This window comes from Capsicum annuum, chromosome 4 (genome assembly GCF_002878395.1).
Source record: "Capsicum annuum cultivar UCD-10X-F1 chromosome 4, UCD10Xv1.1, whole genome shotgun sequence".
Taxonomy (NCBI): domain Eukaryota; kingdom Viridiplantae; phylum Streptophyta; class Magnoliopsida; order Solanales; family Solanaceae; genus Capsicum; species Capsicum annuum.
This window is the reverse complement of record NC_061114.1, coordinates 64,724,200-64,746,608: the sequence shown is the minus strand read 5'-3', so window position 1 is coordinate 64,746,608 and position 22,409 is coordinate 64,724,200. Positions and strand designations below refer to the sequence as shown.

The window sequence follows — 22,409 nt, the reverse complement described above, 5'->3', positions numbered from 1 at the left end:
CTCCATCTCTGTCTCTATATTCTCTAGTCATCTAGTGGTGGTGCTCTAGTTTTCCATAATGCTCTACTAAAATGCATGAGAAACTAACACCATACCTAATAAAGCAGCTGAGGTGGATAGGTAAGTGAGACCTGAAGGTACTCCAGCTAGCCCTGAGGTGGAAACTGGTACAAATGTGAATGTTGTTGGGGTTCTCTCACTCTGTGTACTAGCTTTCATATCTTTTCTTTGTCCATGAATAGGCTCTATGGAAATTAAAGGGCCCTCAGTCTGGTCCTAAGGTACTGTGATAGGATCACTAAGTCTCTTAGGAAGGGCCAGGCATATTAAATCTTTCATTAGCTTCGTCTGTCCAGTAGTTGTCACCTATACCTCTCTCATTAACTCCCAACATATTTGCTACACTGGCATCATCAAAAATCTTTGAATTAGATAAAGAAATGGCATAGTCATCATTTCTGTAAAGGTTCTCTGATGAATCTCATTCTGAATAATGGATGTAAAATAAATTTCATACCTAGCTATCATGCTAGAAACCAGAGAGCTTTCTCCCAAGTCAATATACTATTTGACGCAGTTGAAAACAATCGATATCTAAGAAGCAACCACCAAAATATGGCAGCAAAGGTCAATGTTGTCTTCTTTATCGTACCCTGCCTATCAATCCATGGGGTATTATCACCCAAAGGTGAAATGTAAAAAACGATACACCTCGCCATCTTAACTCTCTCATGTTTATGCTCAACATCCCTTATAATAGATCTGTCATGTACGACTCTTAGTCTGTATTCATATTTTGATATGGATGTTCAGGCAATATAGTCTAGGTAAAAGAGAACTCTACGGATGTTTGTTGCTGATATATTAACCATGACCTCTTTTACCAAGGTCTGCTCAAGATGTGGATGCTCACTATGTCTCAGAATGGCCCTCTTGGACATAATCAAAGCTATTATGACATAATTTGATGCATAAAATTATTGTACCATAGTCGGACTGTAAGAATCGAGTGGTATAGTCATCCATTCTAAATGATAATGATCAAAGATTGACCACACTTATGGAGCTTTTCTCAAACCATATAGCACAATCCTGAGATCCTCATAAATAACCATCTTGGGTTGGCTAGTCTTTGTGATATAGTTGTCACTCTCAAATTCCATCTGAAGTCCCTCCACATACCATCTCAAGTTTTTCTCCTCAAGTGGTACCTCTAAGATATGTGTAGAGGTAGAGATCTGACTCTGATGTATTAGTGCCTCTGTATCTGGAACTAGTACCTGATAATAAGTACCCTATAAAATTCTTAGACTAGGGTACACCTGATGGCTATAGATGAGCTATAGTACCCTCCTTAGATTGGGGCATTAATGATGACTCCTTCTGGTCTGCAACCTCAGAATCATCCTCGAACCCTTCCTTAGACTAGGGGTCCTGGGTACCAACATACAGTGCTAGCTCTGACTCAGCCTTATCATTAGCATTATCATCATCATTCATCAAAGGATTATGTGGAGTGATCTCAAGGACAAGTTTATCCTCGATCGGGCTAGAGATGCCTGGGCCGCTTAGACAACCTGAATGTACTAAGTCATGTCTTAGGTTGTGTCAAGGCTGGCCTTATACCTCATTATGTCATCTGGAAGTTGCATGGCCATGGTGCTAAATATAACAGTCTCTGCTGCCTCACGTATCTTTCCTCTAGTCACTCGGTGTCTCACTCTGCACGCAGCTGCTCTAAACTATGAAATAGGGTACTCCTCCATGAACCACTAGGCTTGAGGGACTCTTAAAGTTTCCTTAATGAAGAAACTTTCTTATTTGAAGCTTTAGGAGCCATGTTTACCTAAAATCTATGCGTTAGTTTCAAATAAAGAATGAGGAACTGCAAAATTCGAAGAAAATCTCCAAATTTGTCTTCTTTGAATTTTTCTTCAATTTTTACATCCTTGCACTTGAATTTAGTCCCAACGAGTCCAATGTGCATACATAAATCAAAATTTATGTTTATAACTACAAAGTATCATGCCAAACTCTTAGTATCCTTCTACTTCATCGAGTACCACTTTCGGTTAGGGCATAATTTTAGGGTTTAATCAAAGATCCCAGTATAGTTCAAGGCTTCAAACGAACACTTTGTTGGTAACATCATATATTGCATGTAAATAACCATACCAACTAATTGTTTTCAATTCTAACATGTGGTAATACAAGTAGGAGCTAAGAACATTAATTTTTTTATGCAAAACTGGAAGTGCATGACGAAGAAATAAAGTAAACTGAAGTTGGAACACACGTACGACACTTATAGAAAAGTCGGTGCCCTAAACAAGTTTCAATTCAACCTTTTTTCTGGACATGGGAAAAGTTTATACTTTGAGAGAAAAATTAAAGATTTAAGGGAAAGAATGAAATTCTGAGGATTTAATAGGTTAAAATGAGTTAAACATAGATTAAATAGCAAGGGGCGGTTTTGGTATTATTTAAGCATGAGTAGGCTTAATCTTTAAAATAAAATTTGGGCCCAAATATTGGCCAACTTACATCTGTCACTTGTAGGTCATATGTGGTACATACAGTCTGTATGTTGTGACCGTAAGTGGACCTTAATTTTTGGCATACTTTCCTGCCTTCTAAACTTAGCATTTTGATACTCACCCTACTACTTATGGGTCTGCAACTAGTATTTATGTATCTATAAGTAGGATTATGTGTCAAAGTCCTGAATTTCCTATTAACATCCTCCAAATTTCATCTTTATAACTATGCACAACTTTACCTGGCCCGAGTGGGACTTGTGACCTTGTAGACTGGTCACACAGTCCCCTTAACCGTAAGATCATGAATATAGCAATTTTACTGTATTCCAGGTCAGTTTAAAAGCTATAAAATTATAAAAAAACAAAGTGAACACTAAAATAGTGGGTTTTCTCCTACCTAGCTCTTGATTTAATGTTGCGACACGACGTGGCTTTGTTGGTTACTCAGACTTCACCAACAAGCCCATGGGTTGCCTCTCATGCAGTGCTTGATTTAACATCATGGCACAATATGGGTATCTTGGCTACTCAGAGTTCACCAAGATACATGAAAGAATACCTTTTTGGGTTATCAACACAATCAATGACCGACGCCATTCTCATATCGATCGGCTACTTCATTGTTCTTTGGACATTGAATGTGACTTCTTCCTTATAGACTCTGAATTTGAGTTCCCCCTTTTCCATATCAACCATTTCTATGCCTGTATCCATAAATGGTATTTCCAAAATTATGGTTATCTCAAAATCGACCTCACAATCCAGAATCACAAAGTCAATTAGTAAGAAGAGGTAATCTACTCTTAACATCACATCATAGAAAATGCCAAAGGGCTTCTGATAGTGTGATCAACCATTAATAGCTGCATGGTAGTGGATCAGGAAGACTCAAACCCAATTTTCTGAATATGGCTAGTTACATCAAAGTTATGATGACCCCTATGTCACAAACAGCCCTAGCAAATCGAGAGGTCCCAATTCTACATGGAACTATGAATGTACCTGGATCACCCTTTTTCTGAGCTAAAGATCTAGAAGTAGCTACACTATAATGGTGCAGTTCATCCACATCCTCAAAACTTGCAGTTCACTTCTTGTTTACTAACTTTTTCATAAACCTGATATACCCAACTCATAATAAAAATACTTGGATTCCTCCTCTAAATCAGACTCATAAACTTAAGAAGTCGAACCCTATGCTCCTACTGCATTTACCTTTTCAAAATTCATTGTTGCAAACTGCTTAGTAAGAAACCTAATGTTCATTCTGAACTATCCTAAGTCTTGTGATACTATATCCTCAATCGGTTTATGTTCACTAGATGCCCTAATGGCATAAGTGCTAGTAACTCTTTCAGCATCTCGAGTATGCCATCCTCGATTTTTTGTATAGATCTAGTCTAAGATATCTGAAGATACCTCCCTGTGTAGTCTCATAAATGCACCTCCGGTGATGGTACTGCCATTGCTCTTGAACTAATCATTAGGGCTCTGTAGAATATTTTCATCAAGTTTGTCCTAAAATCCAATGACCTAGAACCATACTCCACTTCTTCGTAAATCAAAACTAACCTCATACGTAGATTCTGAAGGCAACTTTTTGAAGTTATAAATGTCATCCTTCAACTGCAATATCCTAGATTGAGAAAAAAATTAATCCAACAACTGTCTGTGTAACTCATTCCAAGTGGTTATTGAGCCATAAGGAAGTTCCCCTAACTATAGTGAAGCTTCTCCAGATAACGAGAATGGGAATAGCCTCAACCTCAAAGCCTTCTGGTCTACCCCCAAAATTGTATAGAAAGTGCAGATCCCTATGAAATTAGTAAGGTAAAAATTTTCATCATCTGTTGGTAAGCTCGTGAATATACCTCATAGGTTCAGCAGCTGGATCGTAGCACTAGTTATATCAAATTTCACATTTGGATGTAGGGCAGGTGGAATAATGGTCCCTGTCTTTGTAAGTTCAATATAGGGTCATATCTTTCTCATCCTCGTAGGGCAGTAAATACTGATAAGATGTCAATATTTAAACTCTATCCTGTCTATCTCTATCTTTGTCGAGGTTTGCTTTGCTATCTCCATCTTATCTCTGCCAAGATAGCCCTAGCTGTTGAGCTAGCTATCGTGACTTCTTTTGTCTCCTCTGGTTTTTAGCATCTGCTAACAATTATTTTGCATCATTCTATGGGTTATCTGGAGGAGGAGGTACATTATAGGGGTCTCGAATCTCTGCTGGAACACCATTACACACTGCTTTAGTCATCCTACATGGTGTGTGTAGTATTATCTCCAACTTTGAATAAATCAAAAGTAAGGGATTGCTTTGACTCCTGATGTTAGGCATACAATGGCGTACACCTAACTGATAACAACAATGAAAACCCATAAACTTTCGCAACTTTATTCTACTCAACAATGTAGTCCCCAACAACGTCACCAAAATTTTGATCCATGATCAAGCTACACCTCCAAATTAAGGATAAACCGGTCATAGTCAGTATAATAACCCAACTCATGTTGGGGTATTACCCACATGGACTACAGGTATCATATCTCTCTTTTGTTGGAATCAATAAGCAAGTACAGAAAGCAATGGGGTGTTTTGGTAGTCACGAGCAACTGTAAGTAACTGATTGATGTATTTGGTTTAAATCAATGGGAGATGAACACAAAGATTGTGTTCTCCCTGGAATCTCGAATCCATAGGCTTATTGTGCTCAATTGAACCAACCCCTTGCATGTAGAATATGATAAGTTATGTACTATAAACTAACTTGTGGTCTCATTGACAGATTTCACCCTTTACCTTTAGAGTCTCAGAGTGTCGCTCTACTAACCCTTATCCTAGATCCCAGTTTACTATCACCTTATGGGTCTTAATTTGTTAGATGAAACTAATTGTCTTAAGAAGATAATACTGGTAAGCTTGATTCGGCAATTAACTCCAAATTATTGTTGTCATTATCTTTTCCTAGTCCATATTCCCTTTTTGGAGTGAATAAGAATATCTAGGTAGTATCCTATTATTTGCAATCGCTAAGACAGTGATTAAACTGAAGATAATACAATACTTGCATGGGTACTAGTTCAGAACAGCTTCACACTTCACATACTTCATCAATCTACTAGGGTTTCCACAACCCTAGATAAAGGTTTTAGCCACTCATGCTTGTAAAACAACCCATGGATTTCATAATTAAAAAGATTAAAGTAGTATAACAATAATCAATGATTAAAACCCCAAGTCGAAAACTAAATTATCAACCAAAATCTCCAATACAAGAATTCCAAATATCACAATATGTTATAGTTTTAAAAATAATATCAAAGTGCATAACCTTAACTAAAAAACACATAAAGGGTATTTATAGTACATGAGGAAACCCTAAGAATTAAATCCCAGGCAAAAAAGGAAAAACAGAGTCGGTGGCCACTTACTCGGACCACTTATGGTCCGCAAGTAATACTTACGATCCGCAAGTGGACCCAGATAAATGCTAGAAAATTTTTCTACAGCTTTCCACTCTCTGGATCTGGGATTCTGGCATTTACCTTAGCTACTTACGGTCAGCAAGTAGTACTTACAGTTTGCAAGTGGACCCAGGTAAGTGACAGAGTCTTCAAATTCCTGCAACCAAACCTCTGGACTTCAAGTTCTGGTACATGCTTTGGTCACATATGCTCAGTAAGTTCCATATACGCCCAAAAATGCTCAAATATGTAGCCAAAAATCTTATTTTTCATCTTTTTCTTGAACTTAGCATCCAAAATCTAATTTCCTGCAAAACATACCCAAAACACATCATATCTAACAAAACAACCTAAGAATCATGCATATTTTCATAGTTTTAAGCGTCAAAAGTGCTATAAATTCATAGCACACCAGACATCTACCTTATGGCCCTTTTTTGTCGTCCCATGATAAACACATAAGAATATATCATCTAGAGTACAACCACTAACCAACACACCACTATAGGTTTCATTAATACTTAGATTCTCCACCACCACTTACATTAGTCTATTCAACCCTCAACAATTAATTATTTATAGCCAACTAAGTTTTTAATTATCACCCAAGGATAAGCTATACTTATTTAACCTCACATTCAGCTTACAACTAGTCAAGTTATTGATGCAACATACCTCAATCAATCAGGAGAAATAACAACCAAGTATTATCATGATCAATGGGGCGGACATAAGTATTCAAGAACACATGTAATAACTTCATTCCCTCATCCGACCCTACAACTAAGGATCATTAATCATAATCAAGCTATCTCATTGTAAGGACCCTAGCAATTCAATTATATCATTCCCAAGGAATACTATTAATCAATAATTATTGTCATATAATAACCATATGAGTAATGTAAACCAATAAAAAACTAATGACAAGTCATTCTAATAATCAATACATAGGTGATAATTTCTAACAATAGATATCCATAATTTCAAAAACATTAGAAAACTTAGTTCCACCATAATATCACGATTTCCTCATCAACTACATATTATCATCAAAATGCAAATAATTACTCAATCAACTATAAAAACTACTAAGTTAGAAGAAGTCTGATGTTCAAATATAAATGTTACTGCAATCAACAATATCACCATATCAAACAATTAACTTTTACGTCAAGGGCTACCATATTCACCCTTTCATTTACTTAACTAAAAATTCAGTTATCAATTGAACCTTTAAGTTATCATAAATTTAACGCTAAAATAATCTTTTCTTAAGTCACAATCATGAATTACCGTGAAATTTTATTACCGCAATTTTCTCTATCAATCAACAATTACCCTTTTTCTATAGTACGTATTCATATACCATCCACTTAAAACAAGAGTTTCCACAAGTATATACAATTTAAACTTACCATTTTAACAATGCTAAGACCATGCCCAACATTTAGGATACCACTTTCCACTTCACATTACAAGAATTTTTCTAATCATTAACACATAAGTAAGTTTTGACCTTTCACAATTCATAACATTTATAATAATTTTACCAAGTAAGATTTATATAATCACCAAAATATTAACTTTATGAATAAATTTAAACCTTTATATTAGTACGAACAGGACAAGTAACAATCACAATCAAATTCTATCATACACCACACAACACATGGCAACTTGCAACATTCACCTATCTCTGATTGAAAATTAATCAATCAACTACAAATCAGAAATACATGAATTTAGAGAATTCCAAAATCAATAAATCATTCTTCATATATTATTAACATAACCTCTAATGTACCTGAGTTGATTATTTAACATGTTATATTACACAATCCTTACGGTTAGATACCAATCAGAACCTTTTGGGTTGTAATTTTCATTACTTGTATCCTTCTAAGTGGAGTAAAGTGACACTCATATTACTAGTTGAGAAATAAATTGCAATCAAGAGATACCAAATGAACTCAATCCATACAACAACTGAGCAACCACATCAGGGTGAAGAAAGAAGTGCAATAATTTCTTACAATGCCTCATAGCTTCAAAAAAATTAGATGTAGATGTCAACACACCAAACCACAGGACTCTGCTAAACATTTTTTCTTATACAAGAAGTATGATAACTAGGATTTGATACTAAATTTTCATGATTCAATTTACCAAATTATTAGGTACCTACTCTAATCCAACTAGAAGGAGAAATCCTTACCACCCTTTAAGAAGATGAGCAGAAGTCTTTATAAAAATCTATAAGTCATTCTTATTACAAAAGATTTTACAACTACGTAAATGCGGAAAAGAGAAGCTTCCCTAGGATCTAGTCAAAATAGGTACAAGATCTTCTAAGCAAGAGAATACAACTAAACACAACTTTCACCACGAGTGAGGTAAGAAGAAGTTGTTAGAGGATCACTATTCGCATTAATCATGAAACCAACACTGATTTCTGTAAAATACTATACCCCAAAAAAAATATATCAGGAGTAGTTATAGTACAAACAATATGTAATGGTAGGTATCATCGACCGATCAGGGTTAGATCACATAAACACAATATAGAAATTAGGGATAATAGTTTGAAAAATACCTGTACTTTGCCTAAATTTACAGTTGCGCATACTGAACTTTGCAGGGGGTCCTTTTACCCCCTGAAATTATTTTAAAGTGGAATTAATTCCCTCCCCCCCTCCCAAAATGCTATGCCCATTTTTTGGAGTAGAAAGTGTAATACAGGTGCCAATCTCATATTTACAAGTGTATTTTTTATTTAAAATTAATTTTTATTTACTTTCTTCTCCATTCTTATTTTTTTAATCATCTTTTCACCAAAATATTGATTCTTAATTCTTGAAATTTGGCTTTTCTTTAGTTCATACTTTTGTAATAATTTGATGTTATTGTCTTTCAAATAACAGATGCTTGTTCATCTTGTTTTGAGTAACGGACTATTTTCATGCAATTGATTAAATTTTATTTTAATCAGTTGGGTGTACGTAATTATGATCCAGCCTTTTTACACAATTGATTTGCTATAGGAAACTTTTTCGGCTTATCATCTGCAGAATCTGCACTGATGGCACAAGGTCCACAAATTAGCACATTCATATATTCTGTCAAAAGAAGTATAGCATTCATGGCTAATCCTAATTTTAAAAATTAAAAAATAGAAATTAAAAATTAGTGAGAAGAAATTTTAAACAAACAAAGTAAACCAAGAAAGATATCAAAATTTTTAACAAAAAAATCTTACCTTCAACAATGGAGACGAAATTGGGAGAAAAGTAGAAGAAAGATTTATATGTAAAATAAAGAAAATTGAGGGGTTATGTGACCAAAAAAAGGTTTATAACTATTTTTTAACACTCTCACGCGCTCAATGAGCGTGAATTACATGCAATGTTCCAAGTGGGCAGATATATGTCATTTAAATACGGAAAAAAAGTCTAGGAAGGTAATAGAACCCCCCACAAAATTCAGTATGTGCAACTGCGAATTTAGGCAAAGTACAGGTATTTTTCATATTACAAAAAGAAAATATGACAACTTATTTAAGAATTTATTTCATAATATTGTAATCCACTTATGTTGTCTTTATCCCATGTTTTAACTAAGAGCATTTCCATTCTTATTTCTGTTAATCATTCATCACCTTTAATATATACAACTATGAACACATATTATGATAAATACCACAAGTTTATGACACTTAGACTTTTCAAGTAACTCTACAACTTCTGTCAAGAGACAATAAAGCAAGTCAAACTATGACTAAGTCAACTATCCTAACTCTAATAATATTTAAGTCAACAGGCCATGCCTCTAGCCATATCAAAGTCAACTAAACATAACTCTAACAACAAGAATTTCAAAATATATGACCAGTAACTTAGCAGCACAAAAATCTCAAACACACCAAACAACATCATAATTTTGTTCACCAGACATGACCTGCAGAGGACGAGCTCTTTTCTATATATTGTACCAATATGGTACCTGAGTCTACCAATGAATCATATCAATTAATCCCTTAAAGATGTCTAAATATCACAACATCCTATAATAATACTCAATATCACAACAATCACAACTACCATGAGAATAAGTAATCATACTTATACTGTCAACAAGTCAACAAGCCCTTAATATAACCTCATTATATATGATTAACTTAGGATATTATTTAACAATTACATTCTGTAAGTATTCACTACAACAATAGACAATCACCCAAATATATACTTGGTTAACTCAAATTCAATTCATAGAAACAACAATCATACTTAACACCCTAAATCACAAGTAGATATGAATCATTAGTTTCATCAATTATAGCATGGCCGAAGACCAATCCCAACTTATACAAGTAAGAATTCAAGCCATATTCATTAACTTCAAATAGTCAATTAAGAGCGCACGTTCAACCGAATGGAGTCTAAAATCTAATTATTTATTTATAAATCCAATCCCTCTTATTTATACCAAAACTAAGGATTTTTTATTATCTAGCAACTCGCACATTCAATTCATTACCAGGTTAAAGACATGCTCTATATCCAATTATTTAACTTACAATCTAGCTTTAGTCAGACACCTTTATACTTTTTACTTCCTAACCCTTATCCTAACTTAACCTTAGTCCCTCAAGTTAATGCCTCCTTATACCATAATAAGTCATCATCACTAACCTTAAGTAAGATTATCCTGCATTCCAACTACACATAATAACAAGTTCACCCTCTTATGGTAATTAGGCTAAATAACTAGATTATGAGCTTATACTATCTCATTGTGATTTATATTCACATAATTAAAATTACAATCTATCATAGAGTCATACAAAACACAAAATATCCATCAAGAATTCTTACATATGTCAACACACAATTAGATCGTTATTATATTAAATTCATATTTTACTTATCCAAACTTCATGCCCACAGGCCGGAGCATAATTTCTCCTATCAAATATACATGGATACAATTACTAACCATATTCTACTACTCATAAACCTTAGCCTACCTGGACGCCAAGCTGTTGTAGCAAGTAAGGTACGCGATGGGTGATCTTTCTTTTTTCACATTTATGAAGGCTAAATTATCTAATAATAGCAATTAAAAGAGTAATTAATGAACTACTCTTGAAACAAAAACCTTAAAAATTAAAACCCACTAATTTTACCCTCATTTATGGTCTACAACATTACCCAAGGGTCAATTGGTCATCAAAATAGTTCCTTCAAGCTCAACCCAACTCCATTAATGGAGTTTTTAGGCTAAAGATTTCGCCTTTATTTAATTCAAGGTTTGCAACTAAAAATATAAATATTTTAGAATCACTAATTCATGTTAGGGCCTGTTAATTAACAATTTAAAAGTGATTCTAGGTTATATTAACCTAACCCACAGATTTTTCCGAAAATAATATGAACTTAGGATTCAAATCCCCAAGAATTTTACTATTAATAGTTGTTCTGATGATTCTAGGATGTTAAAGGATTGAAAAATAAAGAAGATGATGGAACAAACTTACCTCAACGAAGAATTTTCACCCATAAAAAGAGAAAATCACACCTCTAGATTTTAAGAATTAAATTTTAGGATTTGAGGGCTGAAACCTGCTAAAATATAATATGTTGTTACATCACTATAGTCACATGGCATCACTATAGAGACCTCAGCCCACTACAACGACCTCAACTTTTTTAGCACGGACAATCTTCAGTAAAATAATCATAACTTTTTACTCTGAAAGCGGGTTGATAAACGGTCAATTGCATTGTAAAGGAAACTCAGCTATATTTAATTTGGTAAGTACTAGAATCCGTAAATCCTTATATTCTAGGAATAGTTATCATTTGAAGTTGACTTTATCTTAAAATTAGCCTGAATCTAAATCAACAAGGATACTTTCAACTTAACTTTGAGCAAGGGGTATTATATGATCTTATTACATATCAAATGCACTCCCATACTAGAAAAATAATCTTAAAACTTGTAACGAATAAGAATCATATGCCTTTTCCAAAAATATTTCAGCAATGATGAAATCAATTTTTACAGATTAGTCGAGTTAATTCCTCATATTGCCATTGAACTATTGATAATATCTCACAAAAGTCATTTTTGTATTTTTTATGACAAAAATGTCATTGAACTATTACTTTATATCTTATATTATCATTCTAACATATTAAGCTTCTAAACTCACTTAATTTTCTTAAGTGACATTTTAAATTCAATTTTAATGACACTTTCATTGAAATATACAACTCAATATATAACAAAAAAATGATTTTAGTACAAAGGCAATAAGCAAATTTTATTATAAAAACAATAAAATTTACCAAAATAAAATAGATTTTAAATAAAGACAAATTATACACGGTGAAAATAATTTTAAAAATTTTAAAAAATATGAGATTTTATAGCACCCATTTTTTAAAATTTTTAAGGAGTCACTCTCTCCATTTTCATATTATTTATTCACCTTTCTCTACACGTCCCATTAAAAATTATAAATAAGAAAGATAATTTACTAATTTACCTTGTAATTTTTTAATACATTCTATTAGTGTCTTCATAAATACCAAAATTAATAATATAAGAATTTTTTTGGAAACTTTATTATATTATACTTTCAAATGAATTAATATAACGATGAATAATAATTTAATTTTAATCCTATAAATCGATAAGTAACTTAGAATATATGGGACAAAAAGATTAGTTAATACTCTCCTTGTTCTTAAATAAATGAACAAAAGCAAAATGTAAATTAAGATAATTTAATGTATATGTTTTTAAATTTTTTATATTTATTTTAAAAAAAAATTGAATGCATACATATTAATAAAAAATTCAGAATTCATAAACTTTAAATTCAGACTCCATAAGTGAAACATGTAAAAAGAAAAGTCTATAAATAATATAAAATGGAGAGAGTATACTTTTCTTTTAAATGGTCCTATAAAATTTCAAGTATTTTTTTTTAAAAAACATCTCAATATGTCTAATTTTTGTTTATTTAAAAATGTATATTTCATTTTGGTGGATTTTATTACTTTTTATATTAGACCCATTTTTCGTTATGTACTTGGGATGGTATAATCTAATGAATTTTCATTAAATTTAAACTTAATTAAATGATTTTATTAGGTTAAAATGTTAGGATGACAATATGAGACATAAAGTAATAGTTTAGTGATATTTTTATCATAAAAAAAATAACTTTTATGGGATATTATCAATAGTTCAATAATAATATAAGGAATTAACTCCAGATTAGCATACATATTCTTTGACAATAATATCACTTCAAGTGGTAATTATTTCAATCATCTGGTAGCTCTATGTCATTTTCATCCTAAAGCTGATATTTCTTCTTCTGTGAGGCCCCTTCCAATTCAAGCCTAATTTTTTAGACGTTTTTTAGAGATAGCCTCCCACTTCAATCAGTGTTGAGGCTGTCATGGTCAACTTAAACCCTATGAAGGCTTGCCTTTGCAATACCTTCTGCCTTTGTTATATATAGAACGAAAAAGTAATTCTTACAATCACATGTTTCTAATTTCTAAAACTAAAGAAAGAAAAAGTCAACAAAAGTGGCTTACATGCCTATCTTTTCTACGTAAAAGTCTAACAAATTAATTAATATACTATTCAATCAAGACTTTTTTGTACAATAATATACAATAATTCAGACTTTGTACAGTATCTTGTCTCCGTTGATTTTGTCGTATCTGCTCCATTATTGCTCCTTATCTTATCTTTCCAGCTGGCATTTTGTCTTCTTTATTCTAGATGTACCTCTGGAATAATATTATCTTTTCCATTGCACCTTCATATGAATTATTTCACATGCACATTTGTCTTCATTCCCCAAGCCCAAAAGTCTCAATGGATTTGGCAAATTTGAGGACAGAGGAACGTTGCGTCAATCACCAATAAATGGACTGTCATGTTGAATTCCAAAAATGGTAGTGATTCATTAATAGATAAACTTCGATGACCTAGAAATAGTTAGAGCAATAGATCAAAATAATATTACAGTTGTTTATTCTCACAAATGTCGTAAAATTATTTGCCAAAAAAATTGTTACCTCGGACAAGTAAATTATGATGGATCAAACTCCTTTTGGCTAAATTTATATAGTAATGAGCGAATATAAGAAAGTGAGTTTGCATAAATTAAGTTAAGAAAATAAGAACAAGAAGAGGATTGAGTGCCTTTGATTACAAGAACTCAACAATGGTATTTTTACTTTTACCAATGAGGATCCTTGGTGCTTTCCCCTTTTGTGAGGGCTTATTTATAGGCCAAAAAGCTAGGCCTATGCTATAATATAGAAAAACTACACAATAGATTGAAAAGTCTATTTAATAGAACTTGAGTATCATCATGAGGCTGAGATTCGGTGTTGGGCTCAAAGCTGATTGTTATCATGCTAGGAGCCATTGTGGGTGTGTTCTTGCATGGAAAGTGAGACTGTAACCTAGGAAATGGTTCAAAGGGATTGATATCAATAGGTCTACAAGTTGTGACCAAGGACAAGTTTTTATGGGATTGGTATCATTGGTCGCCGTATGTATAGTAGTTCTGATTGTGCCAAGGCAACATCGATCCAAGACATACCTGGATAGTGATTCTAGGATGTTCACGGGTCCTTAGAAGAGATGCTATCGTTTATACGTTCTGATCTGATCAATATACTTTCGTGTATCGGATTTCGATTCCCCCACTTGCTAAATCCAAATTTCATCTCATACAGATAGTTCCGTTTTTTGGATGTCCAATGAAATGTATCGGGTAAGTGGATGTATTTCTAACTTTCTTACACTCGACCACGAAACAAATTTGAAGTGACTAACTCTTTGCATATATTTTGGTCCATGGAGACTTCTTCATCAGATCTTTGTCTAAAATATACAACATGACATGGATGGCACATACTTCTTGAATAAAGTGACGCACAAAATAATGCTCTTTGTTTGTCGGAAACCTCACACATTAAATAAAATATACCACCACTTTTATAAGGTTCTTGCAATCTGAAAGTGAGTGATATAACTCAAAACTTCCGAGGTTCTAGTTGATAGAGGACCATATTGATAAACAAAAACCATTGGGGCAAAAATTTTAAATTAATAAAATATCTAGGGCAAAAGAGTAAATTAACCAATGCATGATTAATCAACTGTGATGACACCCTTTTATATTATTTCCTTCGTACTAAATTATTCGTTCCAAATTGAGATGTTACATTAATTAAAAAAAATAATTAGTAACATGATTAATTTATCATAGTGCCCCTGTCAAATAATTTTTACATTTTAATTTAAAAAAAAATAATTAATACAAAGAGTAAAACATGAAAAAAAAAAATTCAAAATAAGTAAAATTAGAAAATTTGGAATGGTAATTTGAGGTGGAGGAACTATAATTTAAACGAGAACAAACTATAGAACAAGGAGCCCTATCATTACGACTCTATTTATTAGAGTACTGATCCCTGTTTAATTAATGCTTTAATTAATCTCAATCAGCTCCCTAACACTGTCTCTTGTTTCAGCTCCTTCTTTCCTTTCCTGTTTATAAATCCACACACATCTTGGGCTTAAGAACAACCAGAAGTGCAAGGCGTTTGTTATTCTTAGCTATGGCGATGATGGTTGATGAAACCATCCCAGATTTTGATTATTATGGTAGCCTAAGCACTACCACCACTACCACTACCGCTACAACAACTACCTCCTCTTCAGAAAATGATCATGATCATGGTTGTACATGGAATGACTGGTCGCCTGTTTTAGATTGGGGTGCATTTTCTGGTGGCGATAATTTCCAAGATCTAATTGAATCCATGATCCAGGGGCACAATTCAACAGGAGGGGTAAATGTGAATTTCCACCCATCTGTCAATTACTTTTGGAAATCTATATCCTCGGAGGATTCTGCAGGGCTGATAGAGGAAGATTATTTGGAAGACTCTAATAACAATCAATCGGCAGATATCAACGGGCTGAAGCTTGTGCATCTCCTCATGGCGGCGGCGGAGGCGTTAAGCGGCGTGAACAAAAGCCGTGAGTTGGCTCGAGTGATATTGGTTCGGCTCAAGGAATTGGCGTCCCCAAACGGCGCCACCAACATGGAGAGATTGGCTGCGCATTTCACTGACGCCTTGCAGGCATTGCTCGATGGCGCCGCTTCAGGAACCTTGCACGCTAAGCACATGTTTTCCCCTAACTACAAGGACGAGCAGCATCAGGGAGATGTGTTGGCAGCTTTTCAGCTATTGCAGGATATGTCTCCTTTTGTCAAATTTGGGCACTTTACAGCAAACCAAGCTATCTTGGAATCTGTTGCCCATGATAGGAGAGTCCATATTGTGGACTACGATATTATGGAAGGGATCCAATGGGCCTCCTTAATGCAAGCCTTTGTGTCCAGAAAAGATGGCCCCCCAACTCCCCACCTCCGGATCACAGCATTGTCAAGGAGTGGCAGCGGCCGTCGGTCTTTCGGGACTGTCCAAGAGACTGGCCGTCGTCTAACTGCGTTCGCCGCATCCATCGGTCAGCCATTTTCGTTTCATCACTGCAGATTAGACTCAGACGAAACATTTAAGCCAACAAATCTCAAGTTAGTTAGAGGAGAAGCTCTAATTATTAATTGCATGTTGCACCTGCCTCATTTTAGCTATCGAGCATCGGATTCAGTTGCATCCTTCTTATCCGGATCAAAAAACTTGAATCCGAGACTCGTGACCCTAGTTGAAGAGGAAATCAGACCCATAGGAGAAGAAGAAGGGTTCGTGGGTCGGTTCATGGACACTTTGCACCACTACTCGGCTCTCTATGATTCGCTTGAGGCCGGGTTTCCGTTGCAAAGTCGAGCTCGGACTTTGGTGGAGCGGGTATTCCTCAGGCCTCATATAACTGGGTCATTGGCCCGGATCTACCGGGTCCGGGAAGAGGACGAAAGGTACTCATGGGGGGAGTGGTTGGGTGCCGTGGGGTTCTGTAAGAGTAATATAAGCTTTGCAAATCATTGTCAAGCAAAATTGCTGTTGGGGCTATTCAATGATGGGTATAGGGTGGAGGAAATTGGGACCAATAAGCTGGTTTTAGGATGGAAGTCCCGGCGCCTATTTTCTGCTTCTATTTGGAACACAACGGACACTGACTTGTAATGACAAAATGTATATAATTCTTTCAAGTGTGCCGCCCCTATCCCCTCGCCCAAGTCTTTATCTACTGTGAGTTAGTTTGGTTGGAAATAAACTCTCTTATCTGATTCTTGAGAAGGATTAAAAATAATACTATAATCTCAGAATGAGTTATTTCATAAATTTTGTTCCAATTAAACATATAATATGGTCATCTTTAAATTAATTCAGTGATTAGTTATCTCTTATTTCTTCTACCAAACAATCCACCCAAGTGTGTATTATTGTAGTCCTTTTCTGTTGGTGTTATTTTGGACTAAAGCTATTCTTTTGCGAGGCTTTTCATCGATTCCTATGCCAAGTTGCTACCATGTGTCTTGTATAATCCCTTTCTTGTGTTATTTTGGTTTGAAACTGTTAATTTTGTGAGGATTTTCTTCAATTCTTATGCTACGTATTTTCAAATGTAGTGGCCGAGCAATAAATCGTTTATTCTCTAATTTTAATTTATTTATGTGTTTTTGACTTAGCATAAAATTAGAAAAATTTAAATGGACCTTTGAATATTTTGATTTTAAACTAAAAATATGTGAAACTTATTAAAATATTATTTAATTTTAATGTCCTAAATATGTTTGAAATTAAAGAATTGTAAGAGAAAAGAAACATTCGTTTTAAGCATATCAAAAAAGAAAATACAACAAACAAATTGAAACTAATGAAATAATACTTTTGACACCCAATGTTTTCATTAAGATATGTCAATTTACCATAGTCAAGTAACTTAGTATTCAAGTAACTTAATAAGGTGGGAACACATATAGTTTGATAATAATTGAGTAAAAGAAGTTTAGATGCAAATCGGGTATAAATAACAAATTTATCATGTTAACCAAGCAAAATACTTTCCCCATAAAGCATTACATATTACACTATTTGGGTGTGTTTGGTACGATGGAAAATGTTTTCCAAGGAAAATGTTTTCATGGAAAATAAGTTGATTTTATACTTATTTTCTCATGTTTGGTTGGTGGATGGAAAATATTATCCGAAAAATATTTTCTAGTGTTTGATTGGTGAATAAAAAATATTTTTAGTAGTTTAATTGGTGAGAGGAAAAAATATTTTTTGAAAAATACTACTAAATAGTTAACTAGTATATCAGGCAACTCAACAATCTGTCGGAACTAATTTAAGCATAACAAATAATATCAATATCGAGTATCAAAATATTACAATACGCTAAAATTTAAGCAACTATTAGTTACATAATTTAAGCTTCCTAATCAATTCCCACAAATGCACAAAAGAGAGAAGTTTGAAAGCGAATACACGATATATTATTAAAAACAAAAGAAAAGAGAGAAGTTTGGAAGCAAATATACAATACATTATAAAAAAAAAAAAAAAAAAACATGTGAGTAATAGTTGCTTCCAAATCCTATGAAGCTAAACCAACCAATTGGTGTCACTGTTGTTGTTGCTTGAATCGTTCCAACCACACCTTATGAAGATTTTGATTTTTGACCAAGAATGCCTTAGCTAAAGTATCTTTGCACCAAATAATCAAAAGCATCACCGAGGAACTCCTTATTATAACCTTCCATTGCCATAACTTCTTCATACAACTTTGTCACATTTAGACGACTATCAACCATTCTACCAATTGTCATTGCCACTTCTCCAAACTTTATTGATATATCACCTACGACATCTTGCACCTCAAAAGAACGTTTTCTTTTGCGACTTGCCTTGATTTAAGAAGTTTTGGTTACTTGCACATCCTTTTCGATAGATGGTCCTTCAAGGTCATTATCATTATCTTTCTCAGAAAAACTATCAAAATCTATGTCTTCAAATGATTTAGCACAATCTCCCCTAACCCGATCATTTCCACACACAAGAGACATTTCGTCAAACATTTCAATTTTTTTGTTGATGAACTTGTCATTATTGGGATGTGCCTATAATACAAGGATTAGAAAAATTTTGATGTTAATTTTATTTGGTTCTAATAGGTTAATATAATATAAATACAAGTACAATACCCATTGGATCTAATTCTATAGTAGGAACTAAAAATTTTAGTTCTAAGAATTCTTAGAACTAAGAATTCTAAGAATTCACAAACCATTGTATCTAATGCTATAGTAGGAATTAAAAATTTATTTTCTTAATGATTGGCCAAGAATTCCTATACCCGTTCTTGTCCTATACCCATTCTTTACTAACTTTTTAGCAAATATTATTTGACACAACCCTCACAGGTTTAGTTTAAAAACCGGAAGGTGAATTTGATGGGATCTCATTTAGGATCTCATCTGCTACATCTCCACTTCATCTATTCTAAAACGCTTGACATACCATTTCAATCCCTAAGCATGGAGGAAAATGTAAAATATTGAACATGGGCATCACAAACTTACAAAACAGGGTGCACTCAGCATCAATCAAGAAATCATAATCACTTTTAATGAATGAACAAGGCGAAGTCGACATAGACTTTTTTGTAAAAAGTTGGTCATTCTATCTTCACAAAAAGTCCTATACCCATTCTTTACTAACTTTTTGCATAGATTGTTGACACAACCCTCATAGGTTTATTTTTAAAACTATCCTCCCATTCATACCAGTGCTTAATCCATCCCGAGCCTTTTCAACAATAACAATATTTGCATAATAATAAAGAAATGGCATGATATAATGAGAACAACCTCCTCCCAATATAATATAAACACTTCCATATGTTATAGGATACGCATGATACACCTAATAAACACATTAGAAACCCCAACTAGCATGCACATATACATTGGATTATCAAGATATTCACAATCTAAGTTTCAACCAATCACAAATTTCATAAACACTGAGCAGAAAGTTGAATTGGGATCAAACAATAGACAAGTCATTTGGTTAATTAAAGTATATCAATATCTTTGGTATTGAAAAAGAAACACTACTTCTTGATTTCACACCTAACATATCAATCAATTAGTTAAACAAAGTAATATACAAACATATTCTTGTTAAGACATTATTGCATCCTAAGTTACTCGGACTCTTTAAATATGTCTATGGGTGCGTGTCGGATCCTCCAAAACTAGTGTATTTTTTAAGGATCCAACACGAGTGAGAAAATATTTTTGAAGAGTCCGAGCAACTTAGATTGCATCTTAGTAGATAGCTTATTCTTGTTAAGACATCCTTTCATAACTAGCCAAGTTAACAAAGAATATGAAACAATCATGGCAGATGTCTGCATTTCATGTTCTATTCTGTTGTGTACTATATATTTTATGTCACATATCGTTGTGGACTGACCGTTTTACACTCATTCAATCTTTCAGGGAATTCAAGCTCAAACATATTATTTGTTAGTAATAGCACTTACAACTTCAATGGCAATTCTGCTGTCGAGGTTCTCACAACATTTTTATCTCATCTTATACAAAATACCAGATTAGCATCTCAAATTTTCTGGTGCAACATAAGGAATGCACTCTTAGATCTTTATCGCTAGTTGACCATGAAAGTTGCTGATTATTTTTTAATTTTTCAGCAATGCATAATATCATTGTATATGAAGTAAATTCTTTGTTGATATTTCTCGTCTTAATTTTGTAGTTGCTAAATATATCTTATTTGAAATATAAAATTATTAAACTGGCTATCCCTTTCGATTTTTACACCTTGGTTTAATAACCACAACAAAGATCTAGATTCTAATGTCATTTCTTAGTCTTTACAATCCATGAGGTCGGTCATTTGGGAAACAATATTGTTATTGGAAATACTCACAAGTCTCGCTCAACTTACTCACAAGAATCTATCAATTTTCATAGATAAGTTAAATCCACATTTCAATTTTTGAGCAAAATTAAACTCAAATAAAAAATTCAATTTTCAATTTTTGAACAAAGTTGGCCTCAAATCAGAAACCCAAACAAGCAAAAGAGAAAAAATTAAAGAAATTTTTGACCAAGCACCATAAAATAAATTAGTTATAGACATAACTTTGAAATTCTTGAAATGGAAAGAAGAGAGAGACGGGAGAAAACCCTGAAATTGGAGACGATGATGATCTCTTATGCGTGTGACTTCGATCTTGTTGGGGGTGGAGAAGAGAAGTGGAGGAAGGGATGGGGTAAGCGTATAAGCAGCTCTTAGTTTTATCTGGAAAATGACTTCCCTTGGTTTATCAGGGAAGTCATTTTCCAACAAATGAAGAAAAATAAGTCATCAAGAAAAATATTCTCTCAAAAAAAATTTATAACCAAACATGGGCAAATGAGAAAATGTTTTCTAGAAAACATTTTTCATCATATCAAACACACCCTTTATCTTCCAAAATTTCAATGAATAATGGAGCTTAGTTGGGGCGGATCTAAGTGTTGGAGCTTAGGAGGCCATTCGCTGAAAATTTAAACGTATATATTAGGAGAATTTTTCATTTTATATAAATATATATAAGAATGAACTTCCTCAATAACAAGTGAAATGTTTAGCCAGTGGCAAGGGAGATTTCATGGTTGAGCTAGCAGCTGCAAGTTTGAACTTGCGAGCCACTACATATTGCCCTACTTTTTAGCTTAGGTATTGAAGTTTTTTTTATCTTAATAAATTGAAACATATATCTCATTCTATTCTTTCTCCCGTCTTTCCCTTAAAAACCATTACAGATTGGAAATTGACATTTGGGTTAAATTCCCAATTTCAAAATCAACAACATTTTTTCAAAAAAACATATATATTTTTTTTCTCTTATGCTCTTGGAAATTTAGTAGCTCCATTGATTGACCACTTGAATTTTCAACTTAGAGCTTGTTAACAAAGTCAAACATGTATTTTCTTTCAAATGTAAATGTGTAATTGATGATAAATTATTCCTTGATTAGTGACTTGATTGATATATTAAAGGATTATCAAAGAACTTTAGGAGCTCCTAAAATATTTGTTTGCGTTATTTTTCTTGCTAAAGATTATCTAGTGAAAGGAAGTCCTATTGAGAGAGAGGTTTCCATATAAATTTAGATATTTATGATATTTTAGAGCAACTAAGAAATAAAAATCGTAGTATGATCAGTTAACTTCTTCGATTTGTTGTTCATAGTGAGGTAGAGTTGAATTTTTTCTAGCATCTTATATTTGGTCTGACCCCCTCATATTTGATCTGATTCACTCATTTGCTAGCACTACTAATATACTTACCTTTTTATGA

General features: G+C 33.4%; 1 protein-coding gene across 1 annotated transcript; it reads left to right on the top strand.

Annotated features, from left to right (window-relative positions):
- Window positions 1–15,315: 15,315 nt before the first annotated feature.
- Window positions 15,316–17,643, top strand: LOC107868083 (protein NODULATION SIGNALING PATHWAY 2). Its single transcript, XM_016714660.2, has one exon. It carries the CDS (start codon window positions 15,680–15,682, stop codon window positions 17,210–17,212), a length of 1,533 nt encoding a protein of 510 aa, XP_016570146.1. The 5' UTR covers window positions 15,316–15,679; the 3' UTR covers window positions 17,213–17,643.
- The last annotated feature ends 4,766 nt before the right edge of the window (window positions 17,644–22,409 follow it).